Here is a 23,064-nt window from a genome sequence, read left to right on the forward strand (position 1 = left end):
CGTTGTACCCGGAAGTAGGCTTCCTTGTTGCTTGCGGGGGGGGGGGATGGCGGTTGCTTCTGTTCGTCCCGGGGTGCCTCCCCCGGCAGCTGGGCCGGGCGTAGGACCGGGCCCGGCGGAGGGGGCGGACGCGCTCTTCGTGGCATTAAGCGCCGGTTTCACGTCCCTGAGCCATCCGCTGCTCTATGTGAAGCTCCTGGTGCAGGTGCGGTTGGTCAGAGTCCCAGGTTGCCGGTTCCGCGTGGGCAGGGCTTAAGCTGTTGAGGCGTTTCTTTGGGCAACTTCCTCTGCCAGGTTCTCGGAAATAATGAGACAGAATCCTAGAATCGCGAAAATTTGGTTCCCTGCCAATGGGGAAAGATACGCCATCCCTGTGGTGTAGTGGTTGAACTAGGACTGGGGAGACCAGGATTCAAATCCTCACTTGGGCGTGAAGCTTGGTGGGTGACTGGGCCACACACTCAACGCTAAATTGCCTCCTATGGTAAATTGGTGTGGGAGAGTCCCTCTGCAGTATCCCAGAGTATCTTCAGGAATTATGCTATTTCTATATCTCTTCTAGTGCTATCCCTGATTAGGTTTCGTTGTACTGTTCACAATGTTTCTGTGGATAGATGTTCAGACGTTTTAAAGTACACCGGCCCTGTAAAGTGGCTTTTTAAATATGGCAGGCTGTTCAAGGTTCTCACACTTAGGTCTGCTTGTGATCAGGTGTGGTTGCTAAGATACCAGTCTGCTGCCTATCCTGCCACTTAGGATGGCAGGCAGGAATACTTAATTGCTGGTGGGTCTTTTTTGCAAGCAGTTTTCCCTCCTCATGAGGTCTGCAGTTGTGGAATGCATGGGAGTGGACTCTGGGCTGGCAGATAAAGAGTTTAATTTGTATGAGGAAAACTCAGCAGTCTTTCTACTTTGCAGCTGACATTAAATGGGAAATGTTACAGTTCTATACAGGATGTAAACTTATAAATAAAGATGACTAGTTTTCAGAGAATTCTTGTAAAGAGAGGTTGCCTGATTGATATTTCTTTTAAAGGTCGGTCATGAACCTCTGCCTCCAACCATTGGGAGAAACTTGATGGGGAGAAAAGTACTATACCTACCTGGCTTTTTTACATATGGTGAGCATGTCCTTCTAATGCAAGTAAGGTTTTGTAAATTTCCATTAAAGGCCATGTAGAGTTCAAACCTGATAGATCAAATGTTCATATGATTCAGATACATCTCTGTGCTTTTAAGAAATATTATCTTTCACAAAGAGTACAATTTATTTAATGACTATTGTTTTTCATAGAAACAAGCTTGAGATGCATCCCTGTCGTTACTGTGGTTGGAGTGTTGTTGTTTTCTGCTTGACTTCTTTAACAATCATAGGATTGCCATAATTTCATGCATGGAATTTTACAGTGGTAAACATCCACAATCAGTGCCATTTTAAATAAGGGGGGTTGGTTTAAGTTGTGGTTTTAAGAGGCCAGCAAGCTTGTGAGTACATGCTACATTTTGAGAGATTCCAATTGGGTGGTAGATAAATTTGCCAGTACTTTTTAGCTCCTTGTAGTTTCCTGCAATTCTGTCAAGAGTGTGTTGGTTGTGTCTTGATTTGTAGGTTGTGGTAATAATTCTCTTTTACCCCTTTTGTACTGACACTGGCTTCATAACAGAAACAGGGAGTGCTTAATGTGATTTGTGGAACAATGGTGAGCGATAAAGTTCTTTGATGTGTAAATTATATCTAAGCCATTAAATGTGTCCTATGCCACTACACGGCATTTTTATTTTAAGACATAATTTTAGGTGCATAGTGGTCTTACCTGTTAGTTATAAAAAAGATACTACCTTGAAAGACAGAACTATGCCTGCATTATCATGTTAAGAGTCAGTTTCTTGGAAAGCATCATAATCAAAGCCTAAGTGGGAGCTGAGGATTTGACACGTAACATCCTATCATGCCATTTATATGATTCCCCAAGAGGAATATTTGGTATCTCCTCAATTATCCCTTAGCAATCTGTATTGCACAAGGTGAAGTAGCTCTTAAAAGGGATAGAAACATAGTAGAGTAGCAATATACTTCTGTACATTGCTGATTGATTAATGAATTGGTTTTTTGGTATGAAATCTGTTGCCTTGTATGAGGAATGATGTGTCTTGCTAATTTATTCCCTGCTCTTGGAGCTATCTAACTGTGTTTTATTGGTACTCTAATATTCTGGTGGTTTTGCTAGCAAAGTTGGTCATATTTTGTTCTGCTTTCTGATTGTTGTAGCTTTGTACAATAAATATTATTTGATCAGCTGATGGACTGTACTATATAGCTGCTTAATAGCGATCATGTAATCTCATTTGTTTCTTAGCCATAGTAGCATATAGTCCATACTGCAAGGGCTGGATCCTTCCATTTCATTCCATTGGAACCTATATCTTCCTCTGGTGCAAAGAACTGTGTGCTGATGTACGAGATTCTTGCATTGATGCAAGAGTATCTTATATCAGTGGGAGGCTGTTTGTGTTAGAAGAATATGTAAGTGCAAATGAAATGGTACCATCCAACCAAAAAGGATGAAAAAAGATGGGGCTGTCTTAGTAGTACTGGAGCAGCTAACTTCAGATTGTTATAGTATATTAATTACAGTAGAGCTTATTTGAGTTTTTCCTTTCTCTGACCAACTGATGATTATAATAACTTAGATTCTATGCAATTCCTTTCAAAACATTTTGCAGATTATAACCTGAACCCTTTGGGGTAGAAGGAGGCAGCACAGCTAAGCATGAGTTAAAGGGATCTTCATACTCTGACCTAACTCAATAAAATCCAGTGTAACTCAGGTAGGCTGACAATAGTAAATAGACTAGTTGAACATGCCAAAGGTTGTACCCATTTTATGAAAAGTTGTGAGCTCTTGAGTGTGTTAATACTTTGAGATATGTATTTCAGGAAGATTTTTGGTCAGTTGAAAATTTAACGGTCCAGAAGACTCATGGAGTGCTACCACTATCTTTTATTCCCTAGCCAGACACATTGTGAAAGTGGATGGGAAAAAAGGTTTGTTCCGTGGCCTTACTCCTCGTATCATCTCTAGCACATTATCAACTGTAACTCGAGGACGAGTGAAGAAGGTAAGAAACAGATTTGCCTTCCAGAATTGGTTTATTGAATGCTCCTTGTGAACTGGTTCAGGCTATATACTATTTTCAGGTAGCCTTGAAAGGAGGGGAGGTCAAGGACAGCAGTGGCTGCTTGGGTTGTGGTAAACTGCATCTCTCCTTCAACCAAAGACAGAAGATCATTTTGTAAACCTTTTGGCAACTGGGCTCATGGTAAATGGAGCCTCTCAATATGAGCTTTTAACTTTTAATTTTGTGAACAATTTCCTGAGTCCTAAGCATTTTTGATTACAATCAAATGCTGACGGCACTCCTGGACCATATTTTAAATTAATTAAGTCACCATCAAACAGTTTTAAGTAGGTCTGCATGCCTTCAAACTCACTAAAATAATGAGCTGCTGATCCTCTCATGGTGACTCTTTATTTCCTTGAAAGTCTTAGTTTGACACTTCTTGGCCTGTTCAGCTTTTGACAGTGGTGCTGTTGATTTCACTTTTCTAATCTTCAGTGACAGCTCCTCATTAAGGATGGGAGAAGTGCTGCTGTGTCTCCTGCCAAGATAAGTTGGCTGCCTTCCACTCCGTCTCCTCCTGCTGTGTACAAGAAAGCTCTGAAAGCAAAGCAGCTCAGCATTGTCTGATCTAATGTATGGCTAAGAAGTGTCAGCAGGTTGCCACTTCCCTCCCTTCTATGCATTGTTTAGAAGTGTGGGGGATGGGAAAGCTCCTGCAATCTCCTTCAGCTCTTGGGGTGCAAACTTTCTCATACCATGGTTTGCTGCTTCAAGCACTTGGTGATCAACAGGGGACCCTTGCATGTTTCCCAGCTGAGAGTTTCAGAAGTGTACAACAGTTTTCTTCTCTGTTTCTGGAAAGCAGAAGAAGTAATTCAGCAAAAGCGTGGTGAGGGTGGAAGGGAGTTGCGAAGAGGATGCAAATGTAACTGTGGTTGCCCGAGTTCAAATCCTTGCATTACCATTGATCACACTGAGTGGCTTTGGGCATGTCACTGTCTCACACCTAACTTACTGCATTGGCTTGTTCTGAAGACTGGGGTAATCTGATCTCACTACATGTATGCACCCCTGAGCTCTTGGGAGGAAAGGCAGGATGTGATAGCCTGTCCCCCTTGGCCATCAATAATTGCACACGCACAGCAGCTTGCTTAAATGGGGCCCTTTTTTTTTTTTTATAAATTTTTATTGATTTTTTAAAGCTATAAATTCTCCATAATTTTGACAACAGCGTAAAAATAATATCACAATCGCAATTATATTGATTGTTGTCTTAATTACCATTAAACATAAAAAATATGACAACTTCCCCATCACCTCCATCTACCTCTTAATAAAGTATTATTAGCCTTCGTTAACATATACTGATCCTAGCATTAATTTCATTCTCATGTTTTATAAAGTTTTAGATTCTGGATCAAAATAAAAAGTAGCCTTCCATTATTCCCAGATCTTGTACATTATCACAATGATTCCTTCAGTACTCCCCTTTTCCCCAGTTTCTCCAACTCCACCAGTTCTAGCGTTAAAATGATTTAATCCCTTTATTCTGAAACCTTTGTCCCTTTCCATTTAACATAAATTTAAAATAGCCATGCCACCCGTCCACACTGTCAAAGCCTTCCAATCCAGCAATCATATTTAAGTCAATCCTTTAACCATGGTCTAATACTTCCTTCTGTAACTGAAATAAGTCAGTCAGGTATGGGAACAAGATTTCTTTGTTTTCTCTCATTTTCTCAGGCAAGGTGCATATCCAAAAATAATTCTTTCTGGGCTTAATCCCCATCGTGGCTTCAATCTGTGTTCCTTGCTCTGCTCTCTTCTTCCTTGTATCCACACGTCCTTCCATGTCTTTTTTAAATGAAAAGTCCATTTCTTGTATGTCTGGTCTCTTTGTCGCCGGCTGGTTACTTTCTTGAACTTCTGTCTTCTTCTTTATATCCTGATATTCTTCCGTGACTTTTTGGGCAGAAGAATCCATTGCTTGTATGTCCATATTTGTAGTCATCATTTGAATTTTCAAGACTTTTATGTCTTCTGTAACCAGATTCAACTTCTGATTACATACCAGTGATGATTGGTCAAGAGTCGTCATCACTGAAATCAATTGAGCCATCTGTGTAGAAATCTGTTTTAATTGTTTAATTGTCGCCTCAGAATATTTAGCAAACATGTCCTGTACTTTTTTTTCCATGATTGAATTCAGTAGAATTCCCTTTGATTTCATAAGAGCAGGGCTATGTATTTAGCCAGATCAGGGAGAGGCTCCAGAGTATGTAACTTTATTAAAAATTTGATGGTCATCTAGCAGGAGTCCAGCATGTAGTTAATAGAGAATACTTTATTGTCCAACTTAATATCTTTTTCGGGTTGAAAAAATAAGTATTTAAACTTAAAAAAACTTTTTAAAGTTAAAAATACCAACGAGTTTTACCAGACGCTCTAGATCGGCTGAGCCAGGAAGTATTCCAGGGATTACCTAATCGTAGACCTTCTATCGTCTCTTCTCTATGGTTATTACCTTCAGGAGTGGTTTTGGTGTAACACGAGTAAGACGAATTTCCGGTCTTACGACCTTCTTCCTGTTGATTTGTAGAGCAGTGGAGAGGTAAAGCACAGAGTCTTCCGGTCAAAGGATCCTCTTTGTTGTACACGTGGCTGGAGGACCTTTTTTTCCTCATGTAACTTCTCAAAAGTTCCTCCCTCCCCTTCCTTTAAGAACGCGTCTGATTGGCAGATCTTACATCAATCATTCAAGCTCGTTGTTTTAATTTAAGTTAATCAGTTTGATAAGGCTCCTGCTGCTTTATCTGATGGATCTCATACAACAAAATCATCCAGTTCAATTAAGGGAGAAAAACGGTTACCAGGAATATTTTCTTCAACCCCCTGTTATTCGATGACGCCAGTGAAAGACGAAGGATTCTTATCTACTCACTTGGGCGCCCGGAGGTGAGGCTTTAATCTTAATGTAGTCCTTATGATGTTTATAGGGTGCTGGAGGGTAGAGTCTAAAGCCGAAGTTGCGCGCTGGCGATTTCAATCCCTTCGTGCCCACGGGACCAAACGTCTGAAACTCCGGGGGGCTTATTAAAGCTACCTCAGAGTATTCAGGAGGTCAAACCGCATATATGGCTGCAGGGAATTCCTGCCTCTCAGCCCACTTGCAAGGGCTGGGTTGGGGTGCAATAAAACACCCCAAATCACACGCAAACTTGGATACTCCCCAGGAGCCCCTGGGAAGACGCAGCACTCAGCCCAGCTCAGCACCGGAAGTTCCGCTTAAATGGGGCCCTTGACCAACTACTTGTACACTATTAGTATGCCAGAGTTCTGTAGTCTGGGTGTTGTGCTCAGACTGGGAAAACTGGCAAAGAAGGAGATATTGCCTAGGACTGTCTGCAGTTTTTCCAACAAAAAGAAACTGGACATTTTGGCGAGCTCTGGAAAGAACCTCCTATGAAATATTTTCCTCTTTTGTAACTACTGAAATGCTTTTTAAAATGTATAGTATAACGATTTGTTACATAAGACTTCTTCCAGCATTAGCTAATTTTTTATAGACACATATAACATGCTTTCAAAAATACGATGTTTGAAAGCAACTGATTTTGTTTACTCAATGCTCGATTAAATAATTTTGTTTACTTAATAAGCTATTACACATAGAATAGCACATTGTTGAAGGGTTTGTTGTTTTAATGTTATATTTAATGCAGTATCCAGATATGCTGCTGATCAAATTGTGACTGTATGAGACCGTTTCTGAGACATTTTTATTTGTTTACTACAAAAGTTGGTTTCTGTTAATTTTAACCTTTTCCCACATCTCAGATGACAAAAACTAAGATATGTGTGGCTTAAGTATTATAGAGTGCAGCAGTATGCAGCTCTTTCTTATATATTGGGTATATTCAGTTTTGCTTGCAGAAAACTAACCTTTAAATTGTATAAGTGTGCCAAATAGTAGTGTTTAAATTATGCATTTTATTCTGTTAAAGCAGTAAAAATTAGATTTGGTAAGGAAGCAGAGAATATATTTTTTGCTCCAAATGTCTGTGCCCCTCCCCCAAAAAAACTGTGTTTTTTGCACGGCTTCAAAATTTTCTGGAATTTTTACATCTGTGGTTGGACTGGTGTGCTAACATTGTACACATAGTGGCAGAAGGCCAGGTTTGAACAGGATGCTGTGTATGTGCAACATGGCAGGGGAAAGTTCTTCTTGCCCCCCTGTATCACATTCAAATTAGGCTTTATATAGGTGGTTTGAGAGAGGTTTTGGCAGTGCTATTTGTAGCAGAGCCTCAGTGACTCATCAGCTGCCATTGCTAATCACACACAAAGACATGTGGAGGGAAACCAGTTTATTGTCTTTGTGCTTCCTCATTTATATTCCAGGCCTTTCCTTTGGAGGATATGGAGCATGTTTCGAACAAGGATGATGTGAAAACTTCCCTCAGGAAAGTGGTGAAAGAGGTGGAACCCACAAAGACTTCTTTTCTTTTTTTATCTTGTACTTGATAAGAGCAGCTCCATCTAATAGCTTTACAGTTTAGATAATAACGCGGGGTGTTGATTGTGGAGGTTGATTTGGCATGTCCCTCCGAAATTGAGAAGGTATGACAACCTGTATGAGTGGTATGAAATCACAAGCATGAATTCTAGCTCCAAATAGATTTCTTTAATAGTAAGTAAGCATACATCCTCCTAATGCAGTTTCCTGTGATTATTTAAATTCAGTCTTGAGACTTTAGCATAGAACCTATATCTTGCATTCTCCTACTAATAAATTAGGACAGTCTGATTTGCTTAAGAGCTTGACTGACTTGGCATTCAGGAACTGAAGTAAAATTGTGTAAAGAGTACCGTATTTTTCGCTCCACAAGATGCACTTTTTTCCTCCTCAAAAGTGAGGGGAAATGTCAGTGCGTCTTATGGAGCGAATATGCGGACCCCCGCCCCTCCCGCCAGCCGGCTGGGCGCATCGGAACACAAGCCGGGCTTCCCCGCCCTGACGGCCAGCTGGGAGGCGGGGTATTTAAACTGCTCTGCGCTGCCTGCCTAGGCAGCGCAGAGCAGTTTAACCTCCCCCCCCTCGCGCTTCCCGTTCCTGAGCCTCGGGACAACAGTACTGAGTAGACAGTACTGACTTTGATGGACCGAGGGGGGTGGTCTGGTTCAGCATAAGGCAGCTTCACGAGGAGGGGCCCGTGGCTCAGTGGCAGAGCCTCTGCTTGGGCATAGAAGGAGGCCCCCGGTTCAGTTCCCGTGGGGCGCCTCCGCTCCCACCCACCCCCGGCCCAGGCGAGCCCGGCGCTGCCTGGCCTCCGCCTCCCACCCCCCACTCACTGCACAGAGGCCGGGCGGGGCGGGTGGAGAGTGAGGCCGGATCACGCCGCCAGGACGATCCGCCAGGCCCTCCCTCCTTCCCTTCCGCTCGCCCGGCCTCCATGCAGCGGGGATCGCCGAGGGGGAAGTGGGAGAGGGAAGAAAGGAAGGCCGGGGTGGGGGTGAGGTAGGCCTGAGGGGGAGACGCCGCCTTCGCTCAGCTGTTGGGCGGGGGCGCTTCAGGACCGGGAAGCGCGTGGTGGGGAGGTTTAAACCCCCACCGCCCCCCTTCCTGGGAGTCCTCACAGGAAGGAGGCCTGGACCGGGGGTCGAAGATGGTGGTGCTGGGGCAGCTCCTGCTACTGCTGGGCTCCTGGGCGGCCAGTGCCGGAGGTAAGCGGACTCGCGGCCTGGCTTCCTTCGCCGGGCGGGAAGGAAGGAGGGTCTCCTCAGAAGGGGCTTCCCCTCCCCCACCACCCCGGCTTCCCCTCCCCCGTGGGTAAAGGCGGCGTCTCCCCCTCAGGCCTACCCCACGCCCCACCCCAGGCCTTCCTTTCTGTATTCGGCAGAATGTGTTTTCTTGTTTTCCTTCCTCTAAAAACTAGGTGCGTCTTATGGAGCGAAAAATATGGTATATAAGAAACTAGAAGTCTTGGAAAATTTCCAAAATTGTCCATGTTTCTTTGGCTTCTGATTACAATTCAGCTTCACAGCCTCCGTTATCTGAATGAACTGGGATACAGTTACCTTGGAACGAGACTATGTGGGAGGCAGGAATTGACTTAACATAATGAAGAGGCAGTGGGAGTTGCTGCATTATGTGTAGTCAAGCAAACAATTTTTTCATTTGAAAATAATGTAAGATGTTCTTAAAATGAGTTTCCATATGTGACTGTGTTTTGTGTTTATATTTTATTAGACCTCCCATGAGATGATAATGCAATGTGCATCCCGGATTATCTCTCATCCGCTGCATGGTGAGCTGTGTGGGGCTGTGGGGTTTGCTCTTTTTCAGTCCCTTTCTCTGCTTTAATATTAACCTTGTAGCCTGGTCAAGAACCATTGGTTTTTATTTTGTCACCTAAAGGCAATCATGTCTTACTGAAGCATGTTCCTGGAATTTGAATCCATTGGATGCCTGTGGCTCAATGGTAGAGCATCTGTTTGGCATGCAGAAGGTCCCAGGTTCAATCCCTAGCATCTCCAGTTGAAAGGACCAGGCAGCAGGTGATGTGAAAGACCTCAGCCTGAGACCCTGTTAGAGCTGCTGCCAATCTGAGTAGACAGTACTGACCTTGATGGACCAAAGATCTGATTCAGCATGAGGCAGCTTCTTATGTATATGTGCATGACAATAAGATAAATGGACTGACTTGGAATGCATGGTCACTCAAATCCTGTACGTGTACAAAGCAGCTGCCTTAAAATGGCAGATTGGAGTGATACTGTAGCATGATTTGGAACATAAAGTGGCATTTAGTAAACCGATATGTATTTAGATAATTTCAGAAGGATCATTATAACCTGTAGCTTTCAAAAAGAATGTGATAAAAATCAATGCAAACCAGTAACAGCAACATATTGTACCTGGTGATCCTATGGTAAATCTCTGCTAACAGAAGGCATCTCTATCAGCAGAATGGGACTTGCTAGACTCCCTCCTCCCATTACCACCTGAAATGCTCGCTGAAATGCTGCTCCTGGGGGACAAGGTACTCTCAGAAACAGAATGATGGGCAAATCTCTAAGTATCTTTTCCCCTTTCCCATTGGTGGAAAAACACTGTGGGATCCAAGCTACTGACAGGTCTGCAAAAAAAACATTTGATTGTGTGTTTGAGATGCCTATTTGGACTTCTCCTGGACTGCCACTTACAAGTTGGATGTTGTCCATAGAAAAACATTCCCCCCCCCACTCTGACCTACTACATCTTAAGAGTTATCGTCTTGCAGCAATTATATGGAATTTGTTATTACTGTTATGAATTTCAGACAGGAGGCCCTATAATAACACACATGAAGTCCTTCAAAATCTAAATGCTGGATCCTATGAAATTGTTCTACTGGTGGTTTTTCTTGAGTGCAAAAGGCCTTGCACCAGTAGAAGAGCCTCCTTCAGTAGTGCAAGGCTTCTTACTACAGAGAGTACAGAGAAAAATGTATACAGTATAAGAATGGGGAGGAAGAAATTGGCATAAATCACACACCCTTTTTTCTAGTGTGTGATCTACTAGTGTGGAGGAATGCTGAAGTTGGCAGTGTGGTGTAGCGGTTAGGAGCAGTGGACTCTAATCTGGTGAACTGGGTTGGTTTCCCCACTCCTACACATGAAGCTAGTTGGGTGACCTTGGACTAGTCACAGTTCTCTCCAAACTCTCTCAGCCGCACCTACCTCACAAGGTGTCTGTTGTGGGGAGAGGAAGGGAAAGAGATTGTAAGCCGGTTTGATTCTCCTTAAAAGGTAGAGAAAGTCAGCATATAAAAACCAACTCTTCTCTTTTGTACCTTGATTCAGAATGATGATTGGAGAACTGTCTGATATGCTGTTGGTTATGTGTTGTGGCCATATTCACAGAACTTTGTGCAATGGCAAACTTTGCTTCTGTCTTCATTTCTCTCTTTCACAGTAATCTCTATGCGTTGTATGGTCCAGTTTGTAGGACGGGAAGTTAAATATGGGTGAGAATCTCTTGGTGTTCTTGAGTTGGATGTTTAAAGTAAAGGCTAGGAAGAATTGTTAGGTGTATCATTTCATCAGTACAAACTGCAGAGCTTCAACATTGATATTTACACAGTTTCCTCATAGTCAGCTGCATCCTTGCCCTTATATCTCCCCCCCCCCCCAAAAGCTGGAAGCGCCAGATATCACACACATTGTGTAAATAGCCCCCTCAGAACACAGGCAGACACATAAGCCATGATACCATTGCAGAGTACACCATGCTGAAACACATGTTCAGGGATGTCAAAGGGGAGGACACAGGGAAGATACTAAGCACCGTGCATGGGAACTATTTCCATGCAGCAGATAACCTGACTCTCAAACCACAGAATGTTGAAAGGCTTGCCTTGGTGTCATGCCATGTAGGTGCACTCCACACAAAGGTGAAATTTGATGGAAATGCAGCATGGCTCCATGCCCATAAATGTACCACATCAATACTGATGGAATTATGCTGCATGAAGTAGGTTTACTTAAGCTACATACTTGTACGATATGGGATACTTGTACATTATAGGGTGAACTGAAAAAGTTAACATCTCATACTAAAACCATAAAAACATAATTTTCTAAGCTTCCTTTGCATAAAACGTCTGAATAAATGTCTGTTGTGTTAGTGCTACATAATAGAGACTGTGGTGAAATCTTTATCCTTAGTGCACTACTCTTGAGAAGGAAGGATGGTCTTCATCCTTTGAGACCCTTCTTAGCAAAATCAGGCTAAAAATGTTACTTCTAAGCTTTCCACCAGCAAGTGGTTCTCTGCTACCATGTTTATGACACTTCTGAGTACTTTGAATTTACTTGAAAGTGACCAGAGATTTCGAGAATGGGAATACTTGCATTGTTCCTTCCTTCCCTGGTCCATGCAGTAAGATTATAGCACTGATGGCTCCTGTCAGTGATGAATTTGCAGAGGGATTATGTTTAGGAAATATATATGATCCTCCTTTCCCATGTGGAAGGTTGTAAGTTAGACATCTTGACTAATCCAACAAAATTAAATTGGAAATCCTATTGTCCGATAAAAATCACTGGGTATCTAGACAAGTTGCTAAATTTTGCCTCGGGATGTGTAAGACTCGGGGAAATGATAGTAAAGCTGATGTAAAGCTGTAGACTCATAAAGATTAGTTTAAATGATCAAGTTGCTACCCCTACTCTTCCGTTGTATTGATTCATTGTTCTAATGATGTTCTGAATCTGGAACTTTTGTTAACTCTTGTTATACTGGTCAAAGACCGCAATAAAATTTTATGTATGTGGCTCCCATGTGGAAGGATGCTGGTAGCAGCTGCAGAAATCTGCAGACTCAAGAGGGGTATGAGATCCTTTCCCTGAGCCTTTCCTTTTTTCAGCAGGGGTGTATTGAGCTCCATTGGGACAATTTTGAAAGAAGAAGGGTTTTTGGGATTCTTCGTGTACGTGAGTCTATCTAAATTCTTATCAAATGTGTTTAATTTGAGCCTGTTCTGTTGCTTTTCATGATCAAGCATTACATATTCAAGGTGGCCTCAAATCCAACATAAGAATCCGCTAGCAGAAGAGGAGGTTACTGTTTCCACTACTCATAGTTCAGGTCAGCAATGTTCATTGGATAGAATACAGGAAGGGCTTTTGCCTTTTATGCCCATTATGACAAGTAAAAATGATATGAGCGCAGTGCGTATTTGATTGCTTCTCAACCCTGGATCTTCTCCCTTCATAAACTCGGAGCCTACGAAGGAAAGGAGTACAAGGCTTCTTATTTAAGTAACAGGAATTGAATGGCTCAGTAAAAATAGTGATGAGAAGATTAGCAAATCTTACTTTATCTGTGATTGCTTTTAAATCAGCACTAAGGTGGCTAAAACTCATCTTTGCCGTCAGTGTTCAATGGTCTTGCAGTGACTGAGTGCTGTTCTTTATGCTTCATTGAATTGCAAGATGGAGAGATCTATACCAGATTAGAGACAAAGCAAAATCCCAAATTTTCTGCTCACAATTGATGACAGATTTCCAACCCAGTTTGAAAAGATCATTGGCATATCAGTGGTGGTTCAATTTTAAATGCAAATGTATTGTTCTAGTCCCTGTTTATAACAGGAGAAATTTTTTTAAAGTAGGACAAGGGTTAAGGAAGATACTCCGCAATGTGACCTGGTGAAACATTTATGAATTTTATTCATAAGAGCCCCTATATAAAAATAATCTCATAAAAAGTGGTCTGTTGCCTATTGAAAGAATGAGGTGCTTGGAATAGAAATATAAAAGGTATACAGGCAGTAACAATCCTTCTGGACAGTTGCAACACAAAGTGATGTTTGTGATTGGCACAATGCAATTGGATGCAGGATATCCTGTTAACCCTTTAGACAGTGGTTATATCCCCTGCTGGCAATGAATGCATGTGTAGTAGTAGCAGCAGTTAATTGAGAGCACATTACGAATGAGCTTCTAGATGTTTTGTAGGTGTGTAAAAAATTCTCTATCACTTAGAGCAAAGATTATTTTACATTTATTAAAATATGTACGTATGTCAAGGAAAAGGATATAGAGTCCACATGGAATCTTGAATTTGGAACATTTAATAAATGGTTGAATAGTCTGTTTTTTCTTTTATACCTGAGATAAGCTGTTAAACACCAACCGTTACATCAGTTTATAATCATGCTTTCTCCAGTTTATGCGTAACAAAAGAGTAGCACCTCAAGTAAAATAATTTGTCATGATTTTTCCTGTTCGATTTTGTACATTGAACAATGGAGCTCCGTTGGGAGGCATAAATAAGGATATTCCAGTAACTTAAGCCTCCCTTTCAAACTTGCATTGTTCTTAATATTTGTGGACTCATTTTAAAAAACATTCTGTGTATACTGTGGTTACATACCGAGAAGTATATACCAAGGGATATCTTGATGTGTAAGCACTGGTGTTATGGTGATATTTTTCTTGCCAGGTGGGTGAATGCCACGGAAACCAGCCCTCTCCTTCTTGCCACGATACATTGCCTCTTGGAAATGATTGACTGTATTCATATTGTACCAGATTATATTGGTCCATTAATATATTTATTCCTCCAAAATTGCCTGCTGCGCTATCTCTTTGAAGTTCACTGCCCTGACATTTGGTCTGGGTTCCTTCCCTCCTTTTCTCCCCTAAACAGTTTAAAATCAAGTGGGAAACTGCATTACTCCTTTTTTCTATGCCGGTGGCCCAGGTTTTGAGTCAGTACTTTAGTTCAGCATTTTGTATCCCCAATGTGTGTTCTATATTCGAAGTACAAAGATAAGATTATAACCTTACAGGCATGATTGCTGAATCTTCAGATCCTTTGAGGTTCATTCATTTTTTAATCCGGGCTTTGTTCTTGCTTTCCCAGAGGTTTAATTCCTCACATTCTAGGCGATGTTGTTTTCTTGTGGTGCTGCAACCTTCTGGCTCACTTCATTAACACCTACGCAGTGGATGACAACGTAAGTGGTAACCTTTTTGAACTTTGTGGGGCTGGGTTTTTTTTGGCTCATATCATGAGTGTGACTCTGAAGATCTTAGCAGGCTGATTAATGGTTGAACTAAAAAAAAAGACTTTTGGGCAGCAAAAAATAGATTTAAAAAAATAGAAGAAATAGATTTTCACTGACTCATTAGGAACCTAAGGATTTATGAACCTCAGTTGAAGGTGTATGATATCAGAATTAAATGAGCCATAATCTATTTTCTTTCTGCAGTTTAAAATGTGTACAGGTTGATGACAAAAGTATCCATTTTTTATTTGATTATCTAAACTTCAAAAATTTGACCCCGCACCATAAAAAAAACTATGGGTGGGTCATCCAGCTGTTTCTTCCCTATGCACATGGTTTCTTTTAGATGGCTTGGCTTTGCTCAGATTAATTTTCCATTGTAAATTACAGCATACGGAGTCCAAAGAAAGCACTCAGACTTATTTCCCAAAGCTTCTTTTTAATATGGCTCATGAAATCTGTTCCCTCGTGTGCATGGCATCAAATATTAAGCTAGGTGGGGTGTGACCAAAAGCTCTTTCTGTGAAAGAGCAGGCTGGCCTGCGTAGAGTAATGTGATGTCTCTGTGGTCTTGGCCTTCTTATTAGAGGAATTGTAATTGCCAAAGCCCCAGCTCAGTGGTTACCTTTTGAAAGGCCAAAACTGCATTGCTGCCTGCACAAGTCAGCTACAGGTCAATTTATGCCGGTGGGAAGTCCTCTGCCACTTCGTAATTGCTTTTTTTGCTAGTATGGATTATTTGATCTTCCTGTATTTACTTAATATATGCAGTGGCCGCAGCGTCAGGTTCTCTTTTTTCTTTCTTTCAGTTCAACCAAGCCTCTGTGGTCCGGAGTTACACCAAGTTTGTGATGGGGGTATGTAAATAAATTTTCCTGTTGTGCAGTGATCAGGTGTTTGGCAGCTTGCTTATATGTTGCACTCAGATAAATTCTGTGCATACTCATGAATAGTCGGGCTTAAAAACAGAGTAGCAGCAAATGATTTTGGACAGCGCTTCTGATCTGGGAAGTTTAAAGTGTTGACTTTTGATCCTGTGGCTAAAAGTAGTACTTTCCAGTCTTTCATACTCAGGACCTGTGGCATACTTGCCAGTGTTCTTTGGGAAGGGTGTCTCACCTCCAGAATATGAGAGAACACCAGCTGATGGCATGTGACTGTATGTGCCACTCCCTTAACTTTGCTGCTAGTCTGCAGCCTTCTCCCCAGCTGCTCAGCACAGCCTTGGAGAGTCAGAGTTGGTGCAGACTTGCTCTGTGCCATATACAGGCTCCCTGAATCTCCTGCTTGTCTTCAAAAGTGCTCCCAGCCACCACTAGCGCTGCCACTTGTACTTTAAAAAGTCTGGGCTTTATAAAAAGGAGCAACCACCTGCCCTTTAAAATCTGGCCAGCTTGACACATTTCATGTTAGAGGACTTATAAGAACAACTTTCAAACAAAAATCTTTTATCTGAATGCTTACAGTGCTGCTGGCTATTGTGGCCTCTGAGTTCTTAAGCTTGAGAAGCAGCTGTAGTGCCAAACCAGATCCGAACAAACCCCTAATCAACAACGTGCCACGTTTAGGCTGAAAACCAGCCATTAATCTTCTTACCCTTTTAGTAAGTTGGCCTCTTTCCAGGCATTCCAGATTTTTAATAGAAATGGGTGGCTCTGAATATTGAGAACCAGTGTGGTGTAGTTTCCGGCTATGGTCTGGGTCTGGGGAGACCCAGGTTCAAATCCCCACTTTTCCATGAGAGTTTGCTGTGTGATCTCACCGATCTCACAGGGTGTGATGATGATAAAATGGAGGTGAGAAGAACTGTGTAATCCACTTTGGCTCCCCATTGGGGAGAAAACTGGCATACAAATGAAGTAAAAATAAATGTATTTACAACATTTATAGCTTAATGCTGTCAACCAGATGGGCTGCTAGAGTTATCTTCCACCTTCCCCAGTCAAATTAATAAAATTTGTCATAAACAAACATTGAAAATGACCATCAATATAATACTAAAACAATAGCAACAGAATAAAATAGTTAAAAGTCCAGTACTGTAGACCAGCTCATCAATCAGATGTTGCTACTGTACCTTTCCATAGTTTTGATGTGTACATCGGGGTCTGTTATGTTGCTTTCTTCCAGTTAACCTGCCTTTGGCAGAAAGGTTGTTCTCGGAGGGTGCAATACATGTTGGTCTTTTCTAGTTTTATTTAAGTGATATGGATTCTTCCTGCTCATTTTGTATTCAGCTTTGCAGAAGAAAAGCCTTAGACTTTCTTTGTTTCAGATTGCGGTGAGCATGCTGACATACCCTTTTCTTCTTGTGGGTGATCTCATGGCAGTGAACAACTGTGGGTAGGTGATTCTGCTCTTCCCCCACCCCACCCCCAAATACTATCCTGTCTCTTAAATGAAAATATAGCAAGTTTTCCCCTGTTTGGCAGATTCCACCTATAGCGTTCCCATACAAGCGATCATAACACTTTCACACATAAAATGGAGAAGAGAACAATGTAAGAACAACTGGGAAGAAAAGCAGGGAATAAATGAAGTAAATGCATACAAATTGTTCCCTTTAATCAAAAAAGAAAATATGCCTTCAAGCTGAGGGTTTGACAAGGATATGCATTATAAGGCACAGCCCTGAAGAATTCAGGAGGATGACAGGCTGGCTGTGTGTGTGTGTGTGTGTATCCCACATATATTTTAATTAGCACAGCTTGCATTTTTAGCCTAATAAATATGAAGCAGGCTTTATGTGTCTTTCTGAATATAACAACCTTGGGCTTGTTATAAAAGCAGCTGGTGGATGAGTTTTTGTATAGTATCTGTAGTTTGTGGAACAGTCAGATGGTGTGTGTGTATTGCAGTTTTAATTACACTTTGGTAGTAGAGGAACTTAACTCTGCATTGTGCTTTAATTGTAATTGAATAAATCAGTATCTACATTTAGATAGTTACCCTGTTTATACTCAATATTGTATATGTGCTCTCTTGGTAAGGTATCCTCTGTATGTTCTTCTCCTTGACTGTTCTTTTTGGTGTGTAGGTTACGTGCAGGCCTCCCTCCATATTCTCCTGTCTTTTCCTCTTGGGTTCACTGTTGGAGACATCTCTGTGCTCAGGTGAGCAGCAACATTTTTTACTCTGAGAAAAGAACAGACAGAGATGGTTTCTTGACCATTGCTCCTCCTGTAATAGAGGAGGGAAGAAGCACATTGGCTTTCTTGTTCAGAGTAGGATTAGATGAATTCCAAGTGTGGGAAGACCTGCCTTTGTCTCATCTGCATTTGCAAGTGATCCTCTCCCCCCTTCATTTCAATATTCAGCTACTGTTGCTCAGTCTCAGAATCTTGAAACGACTCATGTGAAGCCCAACACATTTTCCTTATTTTTGCCTTTTTATCAAAGTAAGTCTTCCTCCCCAACCAAATCTATAATCTTCCTACTTATCGCCAAGAGTTCTACCCCACGCCATAGTAGAGATCTGCTCCTGCCCTCTCCCGTTCTAATGCCCAGCATGTGGGACACCAACTTTACTAATACAAGAATGATGACAGAGACACTTGCATGCTAAAGGAAGCAAGTGTGGTGTTCCAGAGTTTGTATTGTTCTTCTGTAACTAGAGAGTCCCAGGGAATGAAAGGTGATGTGCAGCTGTTATTTTTGCAAAATAGCACAGCCAAGTTAATTGCTTTTGCTACATGAGGGAGGACGTTCTGTGGTTCCTTTTCCTGATTTTAACACCATAGTTATGGATTTTAACTCCATGGAATTATTTGGAACATTCCCAAGGAAGCTCAAAGGCTGCATTTATCTGAGTGTCCATATAAAATTGCAGTACTTTTTTGGGGTGTAGAGTGCCAGCCTTTGAGCTTCACAGGGGTGCCCTTCAAGCATAGCAAGGGCTCAGCGCTGGTCTTCCCCAGAAGGGAAAGCCCCCGTCTGCATGTGGGAGGGGTGCTACCAGAAGTGGAGCTGCCTTTAGGCAGCTTGCACAGCCCTTTTGCCCCAGGAACGCCCCCTTGAGTGGCAGCGGGGCTGCGCCACCTTATTGGGTGGCATAGCCTCGCTGGTTTCAATGAGAAATTTCCCCTTTTTTCCTCTCTTTATTTTCAAAAATGCTTTCTTTTTCTCCGCGGTGGCCGGGAAGCCTCTGAGAAGGAGGCGTGGCTCCGCCGCTCCCGGCCATCGTGGTTCTACACCCCCCCTTTCAGGACTGCGCTCTTAAAGTCTATATGATTTGTTTATAGAATTGGAATTGGTTTTTGAAAGCTTCGTATTCAGCATTTTTACTGAATAAAATTTTTAATTAAAACAAAGCAACCTGTGTAAAGTAAAGTGACTGCAGAGTCACTGATTTTTCCTAACGTAGGTGTTATGCAAAGAGTTTCAAAGTCATTGCTGGGAATGAGCCACAATACAGTCTCTCTGATTCCTAGTCACTGTAAGTATCCAACTTCTTGCTAGTATAATGTCTGCTAGAAATAACAGTTTTCAGTGTGCCAGGAAGAACTGTGGCTCTTAAAAGCTTCTCTTGAGATGGTGGTTGAATAATAAATTGCCAGCCTGAGGAGGCTTTCATTTCTAATGTGATGAGCTGTATTGAAAAGTGGTCTAGGTGAAGGCAATGGGGTTGAAACTGGCTGAAGAGAGGTGTGGATCATTTGCCACTCTTAATATCCATTTGGGTTTGACATTAAGGGCTTAATGATATCATTGGGCATGCTTTGCCTCTTAACATCTTTTCTCTGGTAGATAACAATGCAATCCTGTGTCTGCTTTGATCTATTAATCCACTGAACGTTGCACATTTTTACCTTCACTTCGTCACACCAGGCTTTTCACACCTGATCCCAGTTGCTTAAGCCTGTGCTTCAGAGTGTAGCATCCCTTTGTGACTTGGGCTTCTTGGTCCCCGCAGGGCACTCACTCTAGCAGCAGTCAGGACACTGCTGTTGGGGGGGGGGGGGTAGTTACCCGTACCCAATTCCCCTAAATCTTTTCCTCTTCTCTTCCTAGGGGCAGCTGTTCAGAGGCTCCAGCTTGCTGTTCCGTAGAGCATCCCCATCAGCAACTTTCCTTTTTGATTAATCTCACCAGGCATGGGGGAGGCCAACAGACTTGTTGTAGAAGAAACGCTATAAGCTTGCTTTGCCATTTTTTAATTTTTGAAGTTAAAGGTGAAGAGCAAAGCCATCTTCTCCCCAGCAGGTTGGATTGGCTTTCTGACTGCACTGGGGTTGCCACATGACACTAAGATTTTGCCAGTCAGAGGAAAGGGACAACTTTTCAGAGCTGGATCTTAACCTTTCTCCTGGGCGGTGGAGGTGCTACTTGGGGAGGCAACAGGCAAGGCTATGCTCCTGTGCTGCTGGCAGCCAGGCCTCGAGAGGGGAGAGCACTTGTCTCAGGGAGACGAGGGGCGTAGTTGTCCAGATGGTTCTGCTCTGTATCATAGATCATGTATGTTGCTGCTGTAGGAGGAAATTTGACTTATATGTGAGCTGTACTGAGGCAGCATTTCTAATCCATAAGGTAGTATCAGGAATAAGTTGGCTCAACTTTTTAATGCACATATTAGTTATGCTTTTCATCTAAATGAACTAAAAATCCAGCAATGGGTGATCAGAGACAGATTCTGAAGTACAGTAGCTTCTTGAACAGTTATAATAGTATGGGGAGTATCTTAGCAGGGTTGTGCCACGATCAGACAGGTTAAAGTGCTGCTGTGTATAGATGTGTTAACGATTTTCCTTGTCCTTCTCACCATGGTGCTAGTTTCTTGTGTTGTGTGCATTTGTGGACGTGATACACGATAACTCCAAATGCATTTGTTTTAGCTTCAACAACGCTTGGAAATGTTTTCTGGGTCCTGAGCAAGTGTGTTAATTTGGTAATGTTGCATACAGTGAAATATGAGATGTCTGCCTTGACTTTTCTTCTGCATTCTTGGAAGATCCAGGAAGAACCTGTCCTCAGCACTTTACATCTGGAAAGCTGCAGAATTCCTTAAAGGAATTTGGTATCCCTAGTCTTTTGCTTTTGGACATTGTCCTTTAACTGGATAAAAAACTTTTTGAAGCCTTGGAAATCACATCTGTATAGCATGTATGCACATGAATTGGGCAGAATGTGAAAGAACTCTTGTGGGATCTGGAATGATAGTTGCCTCCTTAACTTTTTGACTAACCATCACTTTGATGCAGTTTTATGTTAAAAGTAAATGCATGGTCTGTATTTGTAACCAATTTAATTACAAGATGACTTGACTTTTGCTCTGAAATAAAAGTATTAAAATACTTCTCTTGACCTTTCTAATGTCATGTATAAACCAGAATCCAATAGGACTGTACCACACACGTCCAGTGCTGTACCTGGGTGGGAAGGAGGCTGTTCCTTGGGCAATGTTTTGGGGAGGCACAATGAGCAAGACGGTAGAAAGTTCTATTCCAGGACCAGAACTTTGAAACTGTACTATGAATACTGCCCATGGATTCCTTTTCATTCAGATGAAAGTGTTCTCAACCTCTTATTGCTTATATTTAATGGGTGCTACTGATTACTTTTCTACTACTGCAAACTGGGCAGGATTTTGAAATGTTAAGGCATAGGCATGCATACTCTTGTCTTAGTAATTGTGTCCGAATTGCTAGCTGCTCAGATCCTTTACATGTTTCGTTTAGTCCTAGCATTGATGCACAGCTACAGTACTATAGGTTATAAATAGCAGCTTTAGTTAAGTACACAGACTGCAGTGTAACCTTCAGGCAGGAGAGATAATGACAACCAGAGTGAGAGTTGGTGTAATGCAATGGGTTAGCAACTCAATCCTACACATTTATTTAGAAGTAAATCCCATGGAGTTATGTGGAACATTCCCAAGGAAGAGTGCATAGGATTTCAGTCTAAATGTGTGAGCTTGTAAATCTGCAACAGGGCTTGCTCAGGGTATTTCCCACCCCAAGCAGGTCTCAGGCAGCATGGGTCAGAAGGCGATAAGTATAGCCCACAGCTGAGAGGGCAAGCACCAGGAATGGGCAGTGGAAGTACAGGTCAGGGAGTCAACAGGCAGGGCCTTCTCAAATTCTACTGGAAGACAGAAGGACAGTGACACACACACACAAAGCCATGTCTGTTACTTCTGCCCATGCTATGACCTTCCTCAAATTGTGGTGTCCCTGGCAGCTGCCTGACTCATTTGTACGGTGAACTGGCCTTGCTCCACAGTTGTCTGTATCATGAGCCAACCAGTTGACTTCACACAGGTCATTGGCCTGTGTCCAACAAGAACCTTTAGCAGAATGTTATTTATTTACATGATTTACGGTCTGCCTTTCTCACTGAGGCTAATGTGGATTACACAGTATAAGTCAATGCAATCAATAGGACGCAACATCTGATAAGCTATGCAATAGGATTGGGATGCAGAAATTAAAACTAAGTAACTAAGGAGCAAGGCTGAAACAAAGCTAAAGTATTAACATGGCATACTAAATGGTGGCGAAATTACATAACAGGATAATACATACAGCAAGGGATAGTACATATTATTGTAGGCAACACTCCCCTTATTAAAGCATTCTTCCTGGATTAATTCCATAAGGCCCTGTTACCTTCATAAAAATGCCCTCCTGGATAATCAGTTTTGAAATCTGTAAAGTGCCAGGAGAGTGAGCACCTTCCTGACCTCATAAAGCAAGCGATTCAGTAAGGTGGGGGGCCTAAAAGAGAATGCCCTTGTACAGGCAGTTATTGATCTTGCTAATTTGCAGGGTGGCACCTTCAGAATGCCCTGCTCAGATGAGCAAAATTTGTCTCTGCAGAGCATGGGGGAGATGCAGTCCTGCAGATAGGAGGGTCTAAGGCCATGTAGGGCTTTGAATGTGATAGCCAATGCCTGGAATTGAACCCAGTAGCTGAAGGGAAGCCAGACTGCAGAACGGGACTAATATGCATGCTCTGCCTGCCTCCTGATAATAACCAAGCTGTAGCATTCTGCACCAACTTGAGTCTCTGGTTTTGAAGGGAGACCCACATAGAGTGCATTACAGGAGTCTAATCTTGATGTTACTCTGGCATGGGTCTAGATGTCCAGGGATATTTTTTGCTTAAGGATTGCCTTTGTAAGTGTTCCAGTATGGAGAGTTGTCAACTTTTCATGAGTCGTTGACCTGACCTTCCAGAGCTCCTTTGCTACCATGTTGCCTTCTTGGTGAATTGATGGCGAGTTAGCTAGTCAGCTGCCAGTTCTAAGTTATTAACTTAGCAAGGCCTTAGCAAGGTGATAGCAAGGCCTTCTGTTCTTTTGTGAAATGTGCTGAGTTTGTTGAAGACCCATAGTACAGTTCCTTGCATCGAGTGCTTAGGTTCAGTCGCTGGTATCTTCAGTTAA

The 23,064-nt window shown here is 42.2% G+C and overlaps 2 protein-coding genes across 2 annotated transcripts in view; one reads left to right on the forward strand and one right to left on the reverse strand.

Moving 5' to 3' along the window:
• The window catches only part of PIM1 (Pim-1 proto-oncogene, serine/threonine kinase), a 256,447-nt gene that overhangs the window by 231,324 nt on the left and 2,059 nt on the right, over positions 1-23,064 (reverse strand). The window lies entirely within an intron of this gene.
• Positions 8-19,789, forward strand: MTCH1 (mitochondrial carrier 1). The gene is made up of 12 exons (XM_056867666.1): positions 8-205; positions 1,037-1,121; positions 3,014-3,120; positions 7,525-7,602; positions 9,374-9,431; positions 11,081-11,132; positions 12,537-12,596; positions 14,537-14,630; positions 15,491-15,538; positions 16,957-17,024; positions 17,719-17,794; positions 19,692-19,789. The coding sequence occupies exons 1-12, from the start codon at positions 47-49 to the stop codon at positions 19,761-19,763; spliced, it is 957 nt and encodes a 318-aa protein (XP_056723644.1). The 5' UTR covers positions 8-46; the 3' UTR covers positions 19,764-19,789.

The sequence above is a fragment of the Euleptes europaea genome, chromosome 2, assembly GCF_029931775.1.
Source record: "Euleptes europaea isolate rEulEur1 chromosome 2, rEulEur1.hap1, whole genome shotgun sequence".
NCBI lineage: Eukaryota > Metazoa > Chordata > Lepidosauria > Squamata > Sphaerodactylidae > Euleptes > Euleptes europaea.